The sequence below is a fragment of the Charadrius vociferus genome, unplaced genomic scaffold (genome assembly GCF_000708025.1).
Source record: "Charadrius vociferus isolate BGI_N301 unplaced genomic scaffold, ASM70802v2 scaffold163, whole genome shotgun sequence".
NCBI lineage: Eukaryota > Metazoa > Chordata > Aves > Charadriiformes > Charadriidae > Charadrius > Charadrius vociferus.
This window is the reverse complement of record NW_009648332.1, coordinates 11145166-11164577: the sequence shown is the minus strand read 5'-3', so window position 1 is coordinate 11164577 and position 19412 is coordinate 11145166. Positions and strand designations below refer to the sequence as shown.

The 19412-nt window shown below is 37.6% G+C and overlaps 1 protein-coding gene across 3 annotated transcripts in view; it reads right to left on the bottom strand.

Moving 5' to 3' along the window:
- Positions 1–19207, bottom strand: part of LPHN2 (latrophilin 2) — a 128426-nt gene extending 109219 nt beyond the window's left edge. For all 3 annotated transcript variants that reach the window (XM_009884700.1, XM_009884701.1, XM_009884702.1), the window contains exon 1: positions 18639–19207. In XM_009884700.1, coding sequence (XP_009883002.1) covers positions 18639–18711 — 73 coding nt within the window. In that variant the 5' untranslated portion in view covers positions 18712–19207. The remainder of the gene's footprint in view (positions 1–18638) is intronic.
- Positions 19208–19412: the final 205 nt, after the last annotated feature.

Sequence of the window (19412 nt, the reverse complement as noted above, 5' to 3'; positions counted from 1 at the left end):
TTTTCGAGCTCCTCCTCTACCCATAGCTAACTTGCTTCAGAGAGTTACTCGAAGCTACATTTCCTCTGTTCCTTTGTTAAAGATGGAGTCCCCCCAGGGCTGCTCACAGCACTTGCTCAGGGCTACCTTCCTCTCCCTTCGATCAAAGTGGAATATCTTAGTCTCCTATCAGGCATCAGTGCCTTCCACAATTTCCAGCATCAGTCATATCGAATATGGCTGTAGAAATTTGTATTTTTTCCCTCCTGCTTTCTGGAGTAAAAATTTATTTTTAAAAAATGCAATTAAGTAGGACACCACTCTCCTTGCCTCAAGGAATCGGGTTTCATTCAAATGAGATTCAAAATTTACTATAGCATACAACTCCAGTACTGTTGTAACATCCAGTTTCTTTGTTGGGATCTGTATCCATTAAGCTCTGATAACAGAAAATATGCTGTGTTAAGAGGTGAAAGAATACAGTTCATGTGTCTTAAAATAAAACAATTCAAAAAGAAAATCTTGCTGTTAAGTATTTCCTACATGTCCTAAAGGAATCTATTTCCTTCCGCGTGAATCTAGCCTCTTCTGCATGGTACAGGGCAACCTGTATCTAAAAAACGCCATGCCTTGGCACCAAGAGCTTGCCATATGAATAATCAAATCATGAGAAGATACTTGAGAACAGCGACACTGAACTGCTCAATAATGTGTTTCAATGCTTTTTGGTTATTGACATAACAAAGGAGATTATAAGTTGATGATGAAAACAATGGAAGAGTTTGTTTCTATAGCTCAACCTCTATCTCCCTATATATATATATATTTTCTACAAAAACAGAGTGTGAATGTAATCTTAATGTTCTAAAGCTGATCCAAAAAAAACAAGCATTCTAGCAAAAAAGCTGGTAAATAAAAAAACCTATCCTTCAAATAATCATTATACTGCAGTTACACAATGTAACACAGTATAGCACTAAAGACCAATACTAAATCTGAATTACAGGATATAGAAATTTAGCTTGCTTAACATGATACATTGAAGTTGTATTTGAACAACTGTTTCATCTGTTTAAGAATTAGTGTTTAACATATGATGTCATAAATGTTATTCTTAAAATCACTCAAACTTTTTCCAGGAGAAAATATTTCACTACGAATATTTCCAATTTGGTTCATTGAGAGGCACGTTTTTCCATTACAAGCTTTGGAAATGAGAAAAAAATCACGTTTTAGTGTCCAGTTTTCCCTGAATCCAGTTTGTTTCTACATGATCAATCCCAGTTGAGCTCATAAATCTCACGGTAAAACTTATGAATCAGCTACAACAAATATCAGAAGACAAGAAACGGCTGATCTGACTTTCTGCCCAGGCTATCGCAGGGCGAACAGATCGGTTTCCCAGATGTCTATTCATGCCTGGGCTGGGGAAGCCATTGTAATGAAAATCAGAGTTGAAAGGTCTGGGGCCTTACCTGGCCTGGAGGTATCCTCTGAAAAATCCTGTTTTTCCTGGTCTAGGAGTCACCTAAAGAAGTGACCCCTTGAACAAGGTGAGTTATTCAGAGGCCTGAAATAAATTCCTAGGTGGGAGATGCTATTTGGTCTTTGCTATTTACTTATTTCCCTCTGGTTAATGCACTTCAGCAGAAACAAGGGCTGGAAAGTGCCACTGTCACAGTATCCCATGACTAGATTTTAGGCACCTAAAATGCAGACACAATGCCTAATAGCATCCATAAACATACTTTTCAGAACACCTAAGAACCTACAGCGTGCACCAACAATGAAGCCATTGCCTCCATCTCTAAGCACATCAGCACTTTTAAAAATACCAGGCTCTTGGAACAGAAAACTGAAGTTTTGTAGAAAATAGGACATCAACAGAAGATTGAGGAAATAGTTTCAGAGCTAATTTGATCCATCATAAACCTGCACCACCACAGAAAGAGGTAGTCCTGTCTTCTCCGCCATGTCCCCATCAACACCCAGCCCCTCGCGCCACCCCCAGGGCTGGGACACAATGGGGGCCAGCGCCGTGATGGGGCCGAGCCCCGGCTCCTGGCAGCACAGGGCCACCAGGGGAGGGGGAACCCGCAGTCGGGGCTGGGGCGGAGGAGGAGCACCCCCCATTCAGACCACTGCCGGGACTGAATTCATATAGAAACGGGGACACCCATTTTAAGCTCCCGAAGTCCATGGAGCAAACTGACCAGTGCTGCTGTTGCATTTCAAGTAAACCCCAGTCTTAACAAATTAGCCAGACAATTCTACCTCCAGAATCAGATTAAGATTTAAATTAGAGTTAATTGATTGAAAAAATTCTTTGAGAAGTTAATTGTTCTCTGAGTTCGCTGAATTGCTGCCTACAAACTCAGAGACAGAAAACAATACAGATTAAGCACATGGAGAAAGTTTAAATTAATTTTAGGGAGCTGGATCCAATTATCATGAATATTTATTTTACTTTAGATTGGCACTAACAGAAACATGCATTGCCAATAGTTTAGATATGCAAAGAGAAGACAAAGATCTAATCCATTACATCAAAACCCACACACTGATTTTTAAGGCAGTCTGATTTGCATAGAGTAACTGCACGTTTAGGTATTATTCCAGGCTCATTCCTTTTAGGACTACAGATTCAGAATAATTTCCCACCCATAAGATGCAAAAAGAGATATATTTGTCTATTTATAAATATCCTTTTGGTACCTGCTGAGTTTTTAGTCAAAACTGTTCATCTATGAATGTATATTTTATGCAACAGATGCCAGAGGAAATGACTTGACTGTAAGCAAATTAATTTATTTTTAAAATAATGTTTCCTTTAGCATGCTTAGTTTGAGGGGAAAGGACCTCTGAATGCTCATCAGGGTTCCAGTGTTTACTCCCTCCGTATTTTAGGGCAAGTAACTTGACCTTTCGTTCCGTGACTTACTAATTTATAAAATGAAGAAATGTTAACACAACAGCACTTAAAGTTAACTATTCACAAAATGTTCCGAGGACACTGTGCAGTGGAGAGCTGGGCTACACTCTCTACTGCACACCTTCCCAAGCTTGCAAGCTACTTTTTTTGTCTTTTTAAAATTTTCTGTCATTTTCAGTTTGGTTGGTTTTTTTTTTCTTCTAATTAGGAAACTTACTTAGAACCAGTTTGCTAATGCAAGACCAGGATTTAGCAGGGGGGACATAAAACTCAATGGATGCATGTAGCTGTTCTTTTCTACTATCAAAATTATGTTTTCTTCCCCAGAAACTTATGCAGAAGATGGAGAAGCAGGGAAGAGGAATGTACCAGCCAACCCCATCCTGCAGCAAGCTGCCTCTGCTGAGCCCCCCAGCGCCCCTCCAAGGTTAGCACCGGGACCAGCACAAGTATAGCAGGGGGTGAAAACAGGCAAGGCAAGAGTGAAAGGAAACTGATTAATTCAGCGTAATCTGTGCATGACATAAATGTGACCTAAATTTGATTAGTCTTCCTAATCTAAACAAAGGCAGAGAGAAAATCATCCATTTATGAGGAAGCATTTCTTGGTTAAGTGAGAATTCTTATCAAGCGCTATATTTTTTAAGGTTTTTAAGGCACCTAAATCTCCCTGAGTGAAACAGAAGTTAGTCACCTAACACATTCAGCCATACACCCATAATTGTCAGCCTTGCCTCATGTATTAACTAGAGTTATTACCTTGATCAGTTTTACTCCTACTCAAAGTGATAATGAAATGGCAATTTTTCACAGCTGTTGAAACACAACCTCCTTGTTTTCTTGCAGTAACATTGCAAACCAAATAGGTTACAGAGGAAATGAAAGAAAGGAAGACAGAGATATGCATGGATTTCTTTTCACAGAACTGTATGAGAATTAACCTTGGAAACAACCTGAGATCCTTTAAAATAGGCTTTGGGGTCGATGCTAATGTTTTCTGAATACACTTAAACCCATTATTTTTAAACACAAATTATCATACAGCAGCATGAGCTCAACATGAGAGCATCAAGAGATGGTAGGAGTCATTTTCAAGCTAGTTAAAAAAATCCTGTTGATTTGTTAGATTCTGTAATTATCAATCACAATGTATTAAAATATTTATTAACTCTTCATAACTGGTTTTAAAGAGTGCATCATTAGTAACTAAGTTTTCTTCATCGGGATTCCAAACTCTGGTCTGAGTTTTACAATTCTAAAGAACGGTATTGTCATCCATCAGGCTTGCTTTTTTTTTTTTTTTTTTTTTGCTTTAGGTTGTTTTTTTTTTTTTTGCTTTAGGTTGTTTTTTGTTTGGGTTTTTTTTTCTTAGCTTTGTTTGTTTTTTTTTTAATTAACAAGTTACTATATAACGACTCCTGAGTGCTAGTAAATATTAACTTGCAGAATAAAGGCAAGAAATAAAACCAGCGTGAAGGTGCAACTACTAATAAAATTGTCTGGGGCATACATATATAACTGAGATGCTCAAGTGAACATCATGAATTTTGGACTGTATAGAATGCCTGAGAATGAAAATTGTAAGTCTTATGAGAAGTGTGGAAAAATGCAAGGAGAAATCGTAAAGAGACAGATGTTGCACTTACTCATAGTAAGGACTGTATCTATTCTATAAACAGCATTAAAGAAACCTAGAAGGGCAACTGGATGACATCAACACTTCTGAAGTTTCTTTGGATTCATTTTAATAAATATCAGGTAAAGGAAGGCATAATTTAACTGTCTGAATTACTGGATTATGAATTAAAAGGCTCCTTTTACCATTCCGTACTCAAACCACAGTCATATTAAGCGTAAGACTGTAATATGAATTCTTAAAGAATGAGAAAATATTATCAGTTCTGCAAGTGATTAAGTCTAGCCCAAAAAGAACATGTAAGGCAAATGCTTTGGAAAGCCTGCCTTTTTTGTATAAATGACAGATCAAAGCGGTATTAGTAAAATTATATAATCCTGTTAAACCGGATCCTGGAAAAGGAGTACTGAAAGGCAATTTAGACTCTACCACTTCCTTAAACCACCACATTCTATTTATTTTAACTTGCAGGTCCCTGCAAAACTCTTACTGGTATGTGCATACTTTCTGCTGAAATCACAGGACAGGACAATCAGGTTTGTTATCAAAAAAACTCCAACATAACAAACACATGCACACATTTTTCTTGGGCTGAGAAACAGCAGTCTTCTGCTTTTCACACTGACAAATTTTATAAAGGCAGAAAAATTCTCTCAAATTTGTCTTCTGTTCTTCACTGAAGACTTAAAAAAAAAAAAAACCCACATACACAGATGGATGGAGATGTCTTACACGTTGTGCACGCTGTACTGTCACCACGGACCACCTGCAATCCTGCGCTGTCCAGATAGGTGTTCTCAAAAACACCTGGGTAAGCTGTTTGCCCAAGGACTATGTACTGCAGATAAGAGGTAATTAGCAAATGGAACTATTCCTAGCACTCCTCCTTCAACATTAAGAGCAGAGCTGCAGCAGCAAGCTGGCACCTGGTAGAGGGAAATGCTAGATGCGATCATTTCAATTTACACATTCAGCACTACATCCCATATGCTTGTCAATGTGAAAGTCTCAGTGATAACAGAGATACCCTAAGAAAATGCTCTGTTGAAATGCTGACATGAAGTTTTTATGTATGAAGCAGACCCTCTCCTCTGGACCATCTGTAACTTCTTCCTTTTCTCATGGGGCATGTGTTGGCCATAAAATCTTTTCATTAAAAAAAAAAAAGAAAAAAGAAAGAAAATTAAGTTTGACTTTAAAGAGAAAATTAGAAGCCCTTAAACATCCATAAACCAAGTTCACATACCCAAGTATCATTCATATAAACACACTACTTGCTCAGCAAGAAGAAAAATCTGCTGAGCAGGAAAAGTTTGCTGCAATTAGATATAGCAAAATTTATAACTCCTGCAAAATTAAAGAAAAGTATCTGGCACTATGACTTGTATCACTGTATTCATTTAATGAAACCGGCAAAATATGACTGATTTTGTCTCCTGACTCTGGGATATTTTTCCAGGCCTATATTCTGTGCACATCTTAAACTCACAGGTGTTTTTCCAATGATTTCATAACCAGAAATTCCTTAAGTACAACAAAAGTAGGAAGCCTACTTTTGTGTGAGAAGTGACGAGTTTGCTGAATTAGGTGACCAAGGCTAATGAAGACAATGCAGAGAAGCTGAATGATTTCCTCTGCACAGCTGAGGTTTGCGAGGTGGCGTAGATTATCAGAAAAGGATGATGGAGAGGACGGAGGGAGAGAAACAGGATGACAAAGTTTACAAGGACACGGTGTTACTCAGCATACTCCTTAAATGGTCTGGAAACGGGGCGAGAAGAGAGAGATGAAGAAATCTGCTCCATGATAATGTCTTTAAACAGTAAAATCTACAAAAGACAAGGAGATTCATGACCACAGTAATGCACTCCAAAATGTAAAGATATAACTTAGGATATTAAAAAAAAGTATTTAATTAAGGAATGAGTTGGGATAAATCTACAGGGACTCAATGACAATGGATAATTAAGGAATGTCCACTGTAAGCAGGCTACTTTGTGCATTTTAGCATTTTGGCACTCTGAAGCTTCAAATACTGAGTAGCAGTAAGAAAAAAATCTCAACTAGGAGGACCAAGACACAATGAGGCAATCTACATTTCCTGTAAAAGTGTACGCAATCTTAAAATCCCTAAAGCACCTTTGAAAGGACTAGCTCGTCTGGGAAATGAGTCCTTTGGAAAAATCTTGTTTGCCTCTTCAGGGCAAAACTGAGATGCAACTCTGACAACTACCTAACCACACCCTTATAAAGCCACAAAGATCGTGTTCACATTTGCACTTCGAAACACTCGCAGACAATTTGGGATATCCTCCACCATCTTCATAACTAAATAAAGGAGGTTCTGGCTCTAGATGCTCTGACTTCAAATGACAGAGTCCCACAGAGTAGCATTAATTGTGTTAAGAGTCAAACTGGTACTAGAGTATAACAAAGAATGACACATTTTAGACCTGTTTTCTCTCCTGACAATAAAATGCCCATTCATCTGGCACAGTGGTTTCTCAAGCCCCAAAGGACACACAGATCACTCTATTTTTATTTTTTTCTTCATCTACTTAAGGGTGGAGCACTCTACCCTTACCCTCTACCCACACAGCTCTACCGTGACCTACACCTCTCCCACTTGTCCAATGCCCGGGTGACATGGTTCAGGGAGGTGACTGGGGGAAAACTTCTTCCCAAAAGACCGACTGTCTCCTGCCAGTCCTGCTCCCCGTATCAGTCCACCACAGGGCCACCACACGGGTGCCAGAGCCAGCACAAGGGAGCTGACAGGATGACAGAGCAGGACTCAACACTCCCCATCACCACCAGATGAAAATATCGTAGCTCAATGTTATCTGGCTCCCCCCGCTGATGTGCAGGTACCCAGAAGCGCAGCCGTGCCCAACCTCCGTGATGTCGGCTCCCGCGGCCGGCGCAGATGTTCTCCTGCCCAGCTGCGAGGAGGGCACCCGCAGCCTTGCCCTTGACCATCTTCCAAAGGCACACTGCCTACTGCAAACATCTTCTGATAATTAAATCTTAATACTTTCACTTCGGAAAGCAAACACCTGACACAGAGAAGCTGTACACATCTCCACATGCTCCAGAGACTTTCCTAAATAACTTGTCAGCAGTACTAATTGAAAGTGTGTAGTGTTAATATGTTAACAGCAGACATATGATCAAAAAATGTCTTTTCCACAGAAAACTGGAATTTGTCAGGGAGAAGGGAAGAGAAGCATGTGGACCTATTATTGTGTAAATTTATTATTATGTTTAAAGTATTTATTTGGGATATAATTTAGAAATTACTGTTACACTTCCTAACCATATGCTTTGTAGGTGTTTTTTTCCCCCCTTTAAACAGCATCAAAGCCTTACATTGACCTCATTAGAGCTACTTCAAGTTCTGATCTCCTAAACACAACATACACAGAAAACAACTACAGTGCTTCTCTTAAAGTCTCTGACTATAAGGTCTAGGTGTATATTCAAATAACACGGGCAAATCTGACAGCTCTAAAAACAGACTTAGCAGTTTAAATTGCAGACATGCTATTGTGTTGCCTGTTCTCCTGAGTCAGCAGAATAAGCATTCTTGTAACCTTCAGTACTCTGGTTGAGGAAACCAAAAAAAGGTGAGTGTGGAAAAACCCAGAGAAAAAACAAAAATAAGCATTCTAAGTCCAGGGATGTTAGTCTGCCATCATCAAAAGGAGACACCTACCTATGCTGCAGATGTAATTTAGGAGTCACGTCTTCATAAACGCTCAAAGACTAAGAATGAATTTTCAGCTGAGCATATGTGCACACACTGTTAAATGTATATATCTATATGTATTTAAATACCTGGTTTAAAGCTCAAACTACGCAGGTAATTTGTGCAAAAATTAAGTCCCAATGAAGGGTATACATTTGTGTGGGTAATACAAACGGAAATTGACTCCAGGGTCTTTTATTTCAATGCCTCCTTCACCTCCAATACCCCCAGGTTATCTAAGGGTGTAGCATAAGTGAGAACTGTGAGAACTGTTTTCATGGAACAGCAATTTTAAATAAATGGGATATGAGAGATGAGAGTTGTGGGTCTAAAAATGTTTTCATGTCTACAACATTAAACAGAATGCAGTAAACATGATGTGTTTTGACTATTTAAATGGTTAACTGGCATTAGTAAATAAATATGTAAAAACCCAATTTTTTTAAGAATTAATCTTTTAGACTACAGCTTCTAGGAAAAGTTACCTCATGAAGACCAAACTAAGGTACCACAAAAATGTGAACTGTCTTTTTATCGATAGATCTATTGTTAAAACTCACAAGAATCACTCGCTTGTGAGCAGTCAACTAGCACTACATTATCAAGATATAACATGTTGCATAAAAATTCTCAAAATCTTCAACAATGAGCTTTCCCTGTGTTATTTCTTCATAGTGTCATTGGAAACAATTCATTGGGCCTTATCAGACAAGAGTACCCATTTTCTATCATTCCATTTTAACCTGCCTAATCAGTTGAACAAAAGTACTTTATGTAAAATGATTCCTTTAGTTGCCTTAGCTACAAATCCCTGCAGTATTGTATAATTGAAATCTACTCACGTAAGTTAGGAATAATTAGGACCCCAAATTAAGCCAAACACAAAGTTAATTCAAACAGTCAGCTGCTGTCATTTAAATGGTTACAGAGTTTTATTGTTGCTTAACATCTTTGAATGCTTTTAAATGCACCTTTTTTTTTTTTTTTCCCCCGCCCCACCCACCGTTACGATCTGATCCCTTACCCCAAATGGAAATAGGATCAAGAGAATAAATTTTGGTCAGGTCACAATCATTCACACCTTGACCAAAGACTGTCTTCAGTAAAGTTTTTCCCTGTTATTGTCACTAGATTTTTTAATGTATTTTTCTTAAATCAACTAAACAAAAAAAAAAAGGAATTAAAAAGAATGGATACAGATGAGGCTTTGAGGTAAATAAAGTAAGAATCATTGAGTCTGCTCTTACCATAAGAAACTATTAATAGCAAATATTCAGAAAGTGTTTCTTCATTCTGCAAAAAACCTTCTGTAAAAAGAAGGCAACCAAATGGATCCCTAACTAATCCAAGAGCTAGAAAATAATGCATCAAAGAGGTGAGGTTACATATTATAACTGGAATTGTTGCAAGGACTGAGTTAGGACTCTGCTGATTTAACAGAGTGAAATACAAAATAATTTATGCAGCAAATTACTTGTTATACTGTTACAGCTATTATAGATAACAAAATAATTGTTGTATTACAAGATTACAGTGTAACTGGTAAAGAAAAACACTGGTGGTTAGATTCATTTCTCAACTTTTTCTGTCGGCACTTAGTTTCAATGCAGAACAAAAAACTATATATTAAAGATCCTTCAAGATATTTTACATATGGATGGCTTCCAGACTTTTATATATATATATATATATGAAGAGATAGATATATCTGTATCTACACTAGTATAAAGATATAGAAAATTTAGGGTTTTTTTAGTACTGAGGAGGATTTGAATTGAAGGCCTAAACCAAACAGTTTATGCATGATATGCTGATATATTTAATTTTTTTCCAGCTGGTACATTAATACATGAAGTGATGTTTTGTGGACTCTATCCATCTTTATGGGTAATAATCCACATCACAAACCACCCGTTTGCCCTCTAGTACTTTCCATGCTTCACTCTTCACGCATGCCAGCTTCATCTGTTTCAAATTAAATGATGCAAAAGCGTAAGCAGCAAACTGTTCGGTTTTGTTTACTAAAGGCATATTTATCTTAAGCCACGAAAAAGCACGATCAGTTCTATGCCAGAAACCCACATTTTTCCAACAGACTTTGAATGGTAAATGTTAACTGAGGTGCAGAATAAATCGGAACTTTATTCTTAAAGTAACATTCTATAATTAAAAAAAAAAAAAAGATGACATAGCATTAAAGGCAATCCGCAAGCCTATGTTAGAGACAAGAACTGGGGCAGCTCAGTGGGGACAAATAGGAGAAATTAAAGTGAAAGACTGTGGAAGGCAGATCAAGTCCCATGCATAGTCAAACAGGATCAGTAGTGAACAGGCAAATCCGACTGAAGCTCGCTAGGAAGACGGTTAAAACAGAAATGACACAAAATAGTGCTGGAGTCTTTAAAAAGCAAACATTTCTCATTGCTTTTCCAACTAAAAATGCAGCAGATAGGAGAATTTGGTTTCAGCATCAACTTCCTTAGATTTCCTAAATGAATTACTGAACTGAAGTTTAACAGGAAAATCGCTCAAACAGCACCTTGCATTAATTGTACTTTCTGCTGGAACAGAACAAAACTACCTAACTCCTGAGAGAGACATCAAAATCCCCGACAGGAGAGAACACAAAAGCCAGCTCTCCTTCCATCGTCAAGATCCCCCATAAAACTAGCCGAGTGCCGTATCCAACGACTGAAAGTTATGTGGTCCCCTTGGGTTTCTCACATGTATGTGTTGCTCAGGCAACGGATGAAAAAAAATTCATTTTGCTTCCCAACTAGTCTCCCCTACACACATTTTATACACCGAGAAAACATCAGTGATCATTATACTAGTACAAATTGCAAAAACAAAAAGAATGAAATATTCCAAACCACCTGGACTGGTCCAAGCTCAGGAGGAACAACCAGGGAATCTCCCCTACCACCGCCAACACGCTCGTGTACATTTACATGAGTTGTCTTAATGTCACCGGGACATGGATGAATCATCTCCCTAATCAAAAGAAGGACCCACAAACCGAGCTAACATTCATACAACTCTATTTCTTTACACTTCAAAAGAAAGCCAGGAGATAGAGATTACAGAAACACAAAGAGCTTTAGCACAATTGGGTTTTGAAAGCCAGTGGAGTAGTTCAAGACCCTTTCTGGAAGGGCAGGAATTTGGGACACCTTCAAGCAAAAGGATTTTTTTCAGCTCCTGTCTATCAGGAAGAACTGTGTATTCAATTTATCACACGATGTCTTCAGATTTGAGGTGTGGCTTATTTACAGAATCACCCACACAAAATATATCCTGTGTTAAAAATGTAAAAATATCAGTATTCCTGCAAAAAATGAACGATGATTGGCAAAATATTCAGCATTCACGCGTCTCATTCTAAATGTCAATCCAAACAAACCATCAATGGATATACTAGTACTATGTATAGAAATGTAAAACTGGAGCCGATCCAGCTTTGACAGAATGAAATTTTATCAAATTTGAAGTGACTGGAAATAAAAAATCTGCCCAGAGATTCTACCAGCACAGGCACATAATAAGTACCATGTAAAACTGGAAGTACAACAAAATTATTCATGAAGCTTTACTATATATGTGTGTTTTACTTCCTTATCTTTTTTTCTCCTAATTTTATACTTGGACAGTAGATAATACAATGAAATGCTGCTTTAGAGCCGTATTATCCAAGTACAAAGTCACATAATAAATAAAAAAAAATAAAAAATCAGAGGGAACAACTAGAAATGTTCTTCTAACCAACCAATGTTGATGAGTAAATATGATACTAATTAACCACTGTAAAAGGACAGTCAATTTTTAATTGTCTCTTCCAGGAAGGTTACTGGATATACATATACAACTGCAAAACAACATGTTGGGAGCTCCTATACTATTAGGTGTATTTATGACGAGAATACGAACAGACAAGCCAAGAACTCCTCCCTGTGAATGGTTTTCTCTCCTCTTCCTCACATAACACAACCCGGCACACGATCACAAACATGGAAGCAGATACATACGTAAAACACATATTAGAGCTTTTGCGTTCATTCCTTTTTCTGTAGTGCTTTCATGCCACATACACTTGCTGCTATTAAGACATCCATACAACACGCAATGAGCATAATATGTATAACTTTCCTGTAATATTTATTCACGGAAGTAGACCATGAGCATCAATGGATGTACTTGCAACTATAAAACCCATTATGTGTTTGTAGTACTTGGCAAAGAATCTTAAATCTAAAATCATTATACTTTATGATAATTTTTATAATCCGATCATAAGGACACTAAACGTAATAAGAAAGCCAGTGCTGAGGCATTCACTGATATCAGATGCTTCAGGCACTTATACCTCTGTTTTACACTATGACCTAAAAGTACAATATAAAGAAAGACAATGTTGTTAAAGCTATATAAAACACCTTCTTATTAAGGCAAATGGTATTCTACCATTTGACATAAAACAGAAATGAAAATCGTTAAATACTTCAAAAAATGCAACTGTTAATAAAAATAAATTACATATATTTTCATATTTAGTAAGAGAGTACTAATGAAGCCTATTCATTTTTTAATAGACACGTATATCCAAATTCTGCTACTGTGTTCTTGGAAGGGTACCTTACCATAATAAACTGATCTGAAATACACCCAGATTTATATTTAATAAAAGAAAAGCCCTTTAGGCTATGGTGTCAGTGGAGGTTAGCTGAAGGTTAAGTCAATCCCCTCTCGTTGCAGTGGCCAGCTGCACGGCTCGCCTCACCCACCGAGGGCATGGCAAGGAAAGATGGCAAACTGAAGGAACAGCTTGGAGGGCTCTGAAAATACAACATCTGCCCTTAGCACAACACACTGCACTTCAACAGTTTTACACGTTACGGGGTTCTTTTCTTCTTCTGAATACAGAGCTCAAGAAATGCAAAATCAGTCATTCATACAAAATTCATAAAGGAGAACGTTTTTAAGTGACTGAGGAAGAAGACAAAATATCAAAATAGTAATGCTATTCTTCATCTCATACTAATTACGCATTTATACTTTTTTCTTTGCTTAAATTGTAAGACCCTTACATTCACATTTCCTAGCAAATTCTCATATACTGTTAGTACAGTACTTAAAATGGTTCTTCATGCATTCTTCTACATGGTTCTTCTACATTTTAAAATAGTGGTGGTTTTGTTTTGGTTTCAAAAATGTAATGTTATAGCACAGGATCCTGCAGACCTCACTGCTCAGGGAATATATGAAAGGATATTCACTGCCAGCACGTTAAAGAATCGCTGGCTTTTCCAGACAGTCTGTCAGTCTCTGTTATCTGGAAACGCACTTGAAAAGTTTACCAGACATTCTTCTTAAAGAAGAAGTTTGGTCTCACTGTTTAGATCAATTTCCTTTTTAGAAGATATGTTAGGCCTACACCTCCCTCAGAAAAGGAAAAAGAGATGTCTCGGGTGAGAATGCAGCACAATATCCCAGTGAAAACTGGCGTGCTCTTCCAGGAAAGAAAACAGGACTCAGTGCAGCAGTTGCTTTCTGCAGGAACCCAACTGCTCCCTTCAGACAGTTTCTTCTGCACAATCTGCATTAACCAATTAAGAAAAAAACATTTGCTAAAGAATCATAAAACGCATTAGGTATACATGATAAAAATGAAGATTGGAAGGCTTATTTGAGAGACCATCCAAAGGGCGGGCAATAACTGGCTGGCCTTAGTATGCTCCGTGCCCTTATGGATGCTTTGGCACCTCTGTTAAACCAAGTAGTTGCCTACTAACTGTGTGCTCACAGAGCTCTCACTGTGATAAATTCCCCAGCTAGAAATTAAATTAGTGCTCCTATTTGCTCTTGCGTGACTCTGTAATGGGTTTCATCCCTTGTAGAACTTATATCCGCTAATTAACAGAAGTTGATTTCTTCTCAAGTCCAGCGTACAAGATTTATTAAATTTATATCCTGGGCAAAATCCTACTAATACTTCCTAGCAAATGTGTAGGAAAACCAATGTGCTTGTACAGTTTGTTGAGTACCTGTGCCATATGCCCCGGGCACCCTGAGTGCCTTCACAGGCGGCGGAAGATCTGAAGCAATAGACCAAAATAGCAAATACCTTTGTAGCGGCCCAATGCACATTATCTGTATTTAATATGTCTTTCCTTAGTAAATGAGCTAACGTTGGATATAGACTTAAAACTGCTTCCAATTTAACACTCAGCTCCTTGGCTGGCAGAAGAGGAATTCACAGGAATTTATATTTCTCAGCGTAATGTTAATTAAAATGTACGTTCAGAGGCAAAGACAGGCTGGCTTTTTTTTAACAACATTAATGCCGTTTAGGAAAATAGAATTAAATAGATAATGAAAGCATGATGCTTCTTCCTTTGGACAAAGCATAGATAATAATTCATAATAAAATGAATCAAAATTATATTAAACCTTGATTAAAATAAAATGTAAGCAAAGAAAATTACTTCAGTGCTTCCCAAACACTTGTGCTTCTCAAGCAGCAGAAGAGAATAAAAACAAAAGGCATCTAAATCTAGTTGGAAAGGTGGACTTCAGAAGCAAGATAAAGCTTAAAATATCAAACCTTGTACAGTCCAAAAAAAATCTTAATCAGAATGTTTAGCTCTGACATCTTTTTTTCATATGCATATTAGTGTATCTGCCTTAACTTGCTTGAAGAGAAACCAATAATATGTATAATAAGCTTTTTACTCTGCTTTGCTATGGAAACAAGGCATGTGTGATCTCACTCTGACTTTCTGTATTTTCTCAGATAATTTTTAACTTGTTGGATGATTTCACCTAATTAGGAAGGGGGAAAAAAAAGAAAAAAAGATAGAGGTGGTGTCAAAAGTAATCCCTTTCTTACAGTTTGTAGGAAACAGGTAAGTAAAAAAGAGGGACTCAACTGCATGGGCCCAACATGAGCATGAATCCACAGCTTCTGCGAGAGCAGAGAGCGGGGATGACGTGGGACGACGTGGGACGGCGTGGGATGGCGTGGGACGGGGTCGGACCCCACGAGGTGCAGCCACGGTGGAAGCTCCCGTCTCCCCCAGGCAATCAGCCACGGTAGAGGCCAGGCTTCACACAGCTACCTGCGTAACTTCGATTCAAACCACTTTCCCAGGTAGCTCTTTCAGTCCACCTTTTGTAATAAAATTGTAGTTTTAAAGACATACCTACAGTAGAATATGCTAGAAAAAGGGACAGAAAAATACCTTCCGAAATGACCTTAATATTCAAGCTCATGACTTCAGCTTCTCCCGCCTCTCATCATTTCCTTACTTAGGGCAGCAATGCTTGCTGTTGATGGTAATAACAATGTTTTTCAAGCCTCTACACAACAATATTGACCTGCTGTTGATCAATGTACCAGCAGTGTATAATAACTCGCTGCGGTTTTCCCTCCAGCTGCCAGCACTCCTCCGTTCCAGGTTCATTTCACCTGAAGGAAGAGGCTGCTTCAAAAGCACCCGCACCTGGACTGCGCTAGGCAGGAAAAACAAAGCAAAACCAAGACCTTCTTAACTGGAGATGCAATTCCTATTTGGATAGGCGACACTAAAATAAAATTGCAGCCTTCGTATAACTGTGCCTACTTGCTAATTCCCTGGTGAGTTACAGTTAAGGCACTGTGAGAGTAATGAAGTCTTCATCTTGATTGGAAAATGTTTCATTATATGAACAAATGAGTCACTTGTCCACACCCAGGATCGTTTTTTTTCCTCTCTCTCTCTGTTTAACTGTACAGAAACATTAAAATATAACAGCAGGGAACTCAGCCAGGTTTCATCTCCCCACCAACCGCAACAACCTGCATATACACACAAGATTTCTATAAAAAACCCTAAGTTCCAAGCAAGAGAATTAAAGATTTTCTTATTTCTAGCAAAAGTTAGATGCTCTTATTTTAACCTTTGTTCATGTTCATACTTCCAGGCATGAAGTGCTACTAAAGCACGTTACACTTGGCATCTCTTATTACTGAAGCAGAAGGCAATGTAATCTTGTGAGAAAGTGTAATAATGCAGTATTCATTTTGCTTCTGTGGCTGGAAGCCAACTCTATATTAATATTCATTTCCAGTATACAGAGCCACAATATTTCATTTATTTTAAGAATTTACAATTAATTTGGTATGATTCTGTTATCTGCTCCCAATTTCCTTCCCTGTTTCTTTTAGCTGAAAAAGCAGCTCTTGTATAGACTTTAAAAAAGTAAATTCACAACTGAAGCATCAAAAGATTGCTACTGGCTACTAAAAGCAAGAAAAACAGGGACAGTACCAAATGAACTTAGAAATATTACAGATGACAATGAAAATTAGCTTTCTGCAAATTGCAAAAATTCAATCTGCAGAAGTTCTCTGTTGACTTTTTCCTTTCCAAACTCAGCAGATAAAACACCCTTTGCAGAATGCTGTTTAGTACTGTAACCAAACCAGAGAAAGTTGTTTGTCTGCTTTTCCTTTCTGTTTTCAAATGTTTTCGAGCACCGCACAGCATGAAACTGCAAGTATGTGAATCTTTGTAAAATGTACTAGATACAGGTATTCAAAACAATTACAATAAGTAAAATCCTTAGTATTTAAAAACTTCAGAAAAAACATAAATGGATGCCTCTGCTTCCTAAGCCCTTGATTTCAAGCAGTGCAACCGCTTTTGCAATGTAAGTGCATTTATAATTAACACAAGTTATTACCTAACCAGCCAGTCGTAAGAGTTATAATTCCATTCTCCTAATACGCATTTACCTTCCTTACCCGTGAAAGAGGCTGAAAAGTAGTTTACCTTCCAGCTGTTGGCACTTAGCTTCCTATAAAGTGAGATTCTACCCAAGTCCAGACTCAACAGACACCGAGAGAGCAGTCAGTACAGCAGCTACCAAATCAGAAATCCCATCAATGATGAAACCATCCAAGATCTGCAGTGTGCCGTGGGAAATGCCAGTTTTCCAATATAGCCTGGCAATATTTAAGAAAGAGGGGAGTGAGGGGGAAACTGACTGCGAAAGCTATTTAAGTGAAATGAGACTTCCCCATGTTCAGAAACCTTCATGAAGACTCCTACTGCGTACTCCCCTGATATATGTGTATGTTCACACATACATATGAACAACCTATTTTAGCAAAGCTTGTCTGTCAGTACAACACAAGATCCGACTCTTGGTCTAGAATAAATGCTGAGGAAATTACACAGTGAACGCGGAAGACTGCATACAATATTTAAATGTTTAATCTTGGGTTTTGTCATTTTGCGGGATTAAATTCTTTTTGTTTGTAGAGATTTAGGAAAAAAGAGAGGGGGAAGCAGAGCAGCTTTGCTGAAGTATCTCTGAAAATTCAACCTTAAAATTCAAAGAATTTCGACAGAGTAAGGTATGTATCTGCTTGAAAAGATGGTGAGATCACGCCACAGATGTACCAAAGACACCTTACGTATTATATACTCATTGCTGAATAATGTAAGAAGCCGTGGAGGTGCTACTTTATTACAAAACCAGTATTTTCACCAGCAATCTAGTCAATCAAAATTCTTACACCCAGAAAACTCATAAACCATGTTTTCCTGATTATTCATTTGTGTTTCGCTATTTCTAATTAAAAGGGCCAAGAGAACAGCTGGGGAGACAGACTAACTGGGTAAAATAGAATTTATGAAGAAAAACATAAAGAATAGATGATACAACTTTTTTTAAAAGGGTTTTTCCTTCCTCATATCTTTAGTTTAAGAGCTATTTTAAACACCAAATTTGATAGCAGTCAAGTATTTTTCCCTCTTTTTTTAAAAAAGCAAAAATATTTTTAAGTAGATGCTATTCCTGCATGCACTTTGAGGTTTATTTCCTGAAATTTAACTTGCATAGTTCTCATCTTAATGAAGTGTTTGGCATTTTATTTTCAGCCAGCCAAATTAGAAAAGTAAAACAGACATTTCATTTGCACTCTTTAGTTATTATATATCACATTTAACACATCTATACTTTGCTTCTAAATGGCTGTGCAATGAGAACAGAAAAAAGTAGAATAAACAGGAAGAGCCCAAAAATAAGACATCTACCAATCAAGGATATTAATACTGTCACTTCAGTTGCCTGAACACTGCATTTCAGTTTCAACATACCACACTGTATCAAAACCAAGTAATATTTTTTCTTTTTTTCATTAAAAAAGAGAATAATTTGAATCTTATAAATTAAACCTAAAACATGCTATAGATACTTTTAGTTTGACATCCTAAAACTTCAAGTCATCTAACAGAAATTAATTGTACAGACCATTCATCTCATCCGCAAACTCAAGTAAAAAATAAACTAAAGCTTACCTTCAGTACACTGCAGGAAGCTGATAATGAGCAGAAACCAAAAACTTTGCATTCTGCAGCCAGAAGACACCATTATTGATCCCTGTAAGAATTTTCTTTGTATTCCTTAATGAATCCAGTTATAAAAGCCCAGCATCATCGAAACCAGTGGTCTGCATTATTCATCTTCATACCTGGAGAAGCAGAGGATTTGGAAGAAAAGGAGAAAAAAAAAATCCCCATCAATAGCTGAACACCAATAATTTGGAATACCAAATTTTACTTGACATGAAGACAGAAATTTTTAATAAAACCTGACAGTACACCTGTACTGTAGCTGGGAATTTGGCAGGTTTGTGGGATGTAATCTCTCAAGGTCAGTGATCATTAAACAGAATGCCAAATAATGATACATGTTAAAGTTGAAAGTACGAATGTTATTGATGTACTTGCACTAAGACACAAGGAAAAAAAAAAAAAGAGAACGTTTTCTCTGAATATAAGAAATTGGATTTGCAGATGACTAGGCTGAGCTTTTCCCACTCCCCAAATCTGATACAACCTGCAATTCTCTACCTCAAAGAACAACAATAAAACTAAATCTAGCATACTGCCATATTTCTTAGTGATTCAAAACACAGAGTGGCTGAGAACAGTGGAGCAACACCACTCGACAGCAAGGCTCTGCCGGTCCCCTCCCTGCCGTGGCTCCAGCGTTCCCTTCGTGCTACACATAGGTCGTTCTCCTCAAATGAGAAGCCCTAACAGCAACTTTGCTGACAAAATAATCTGTTT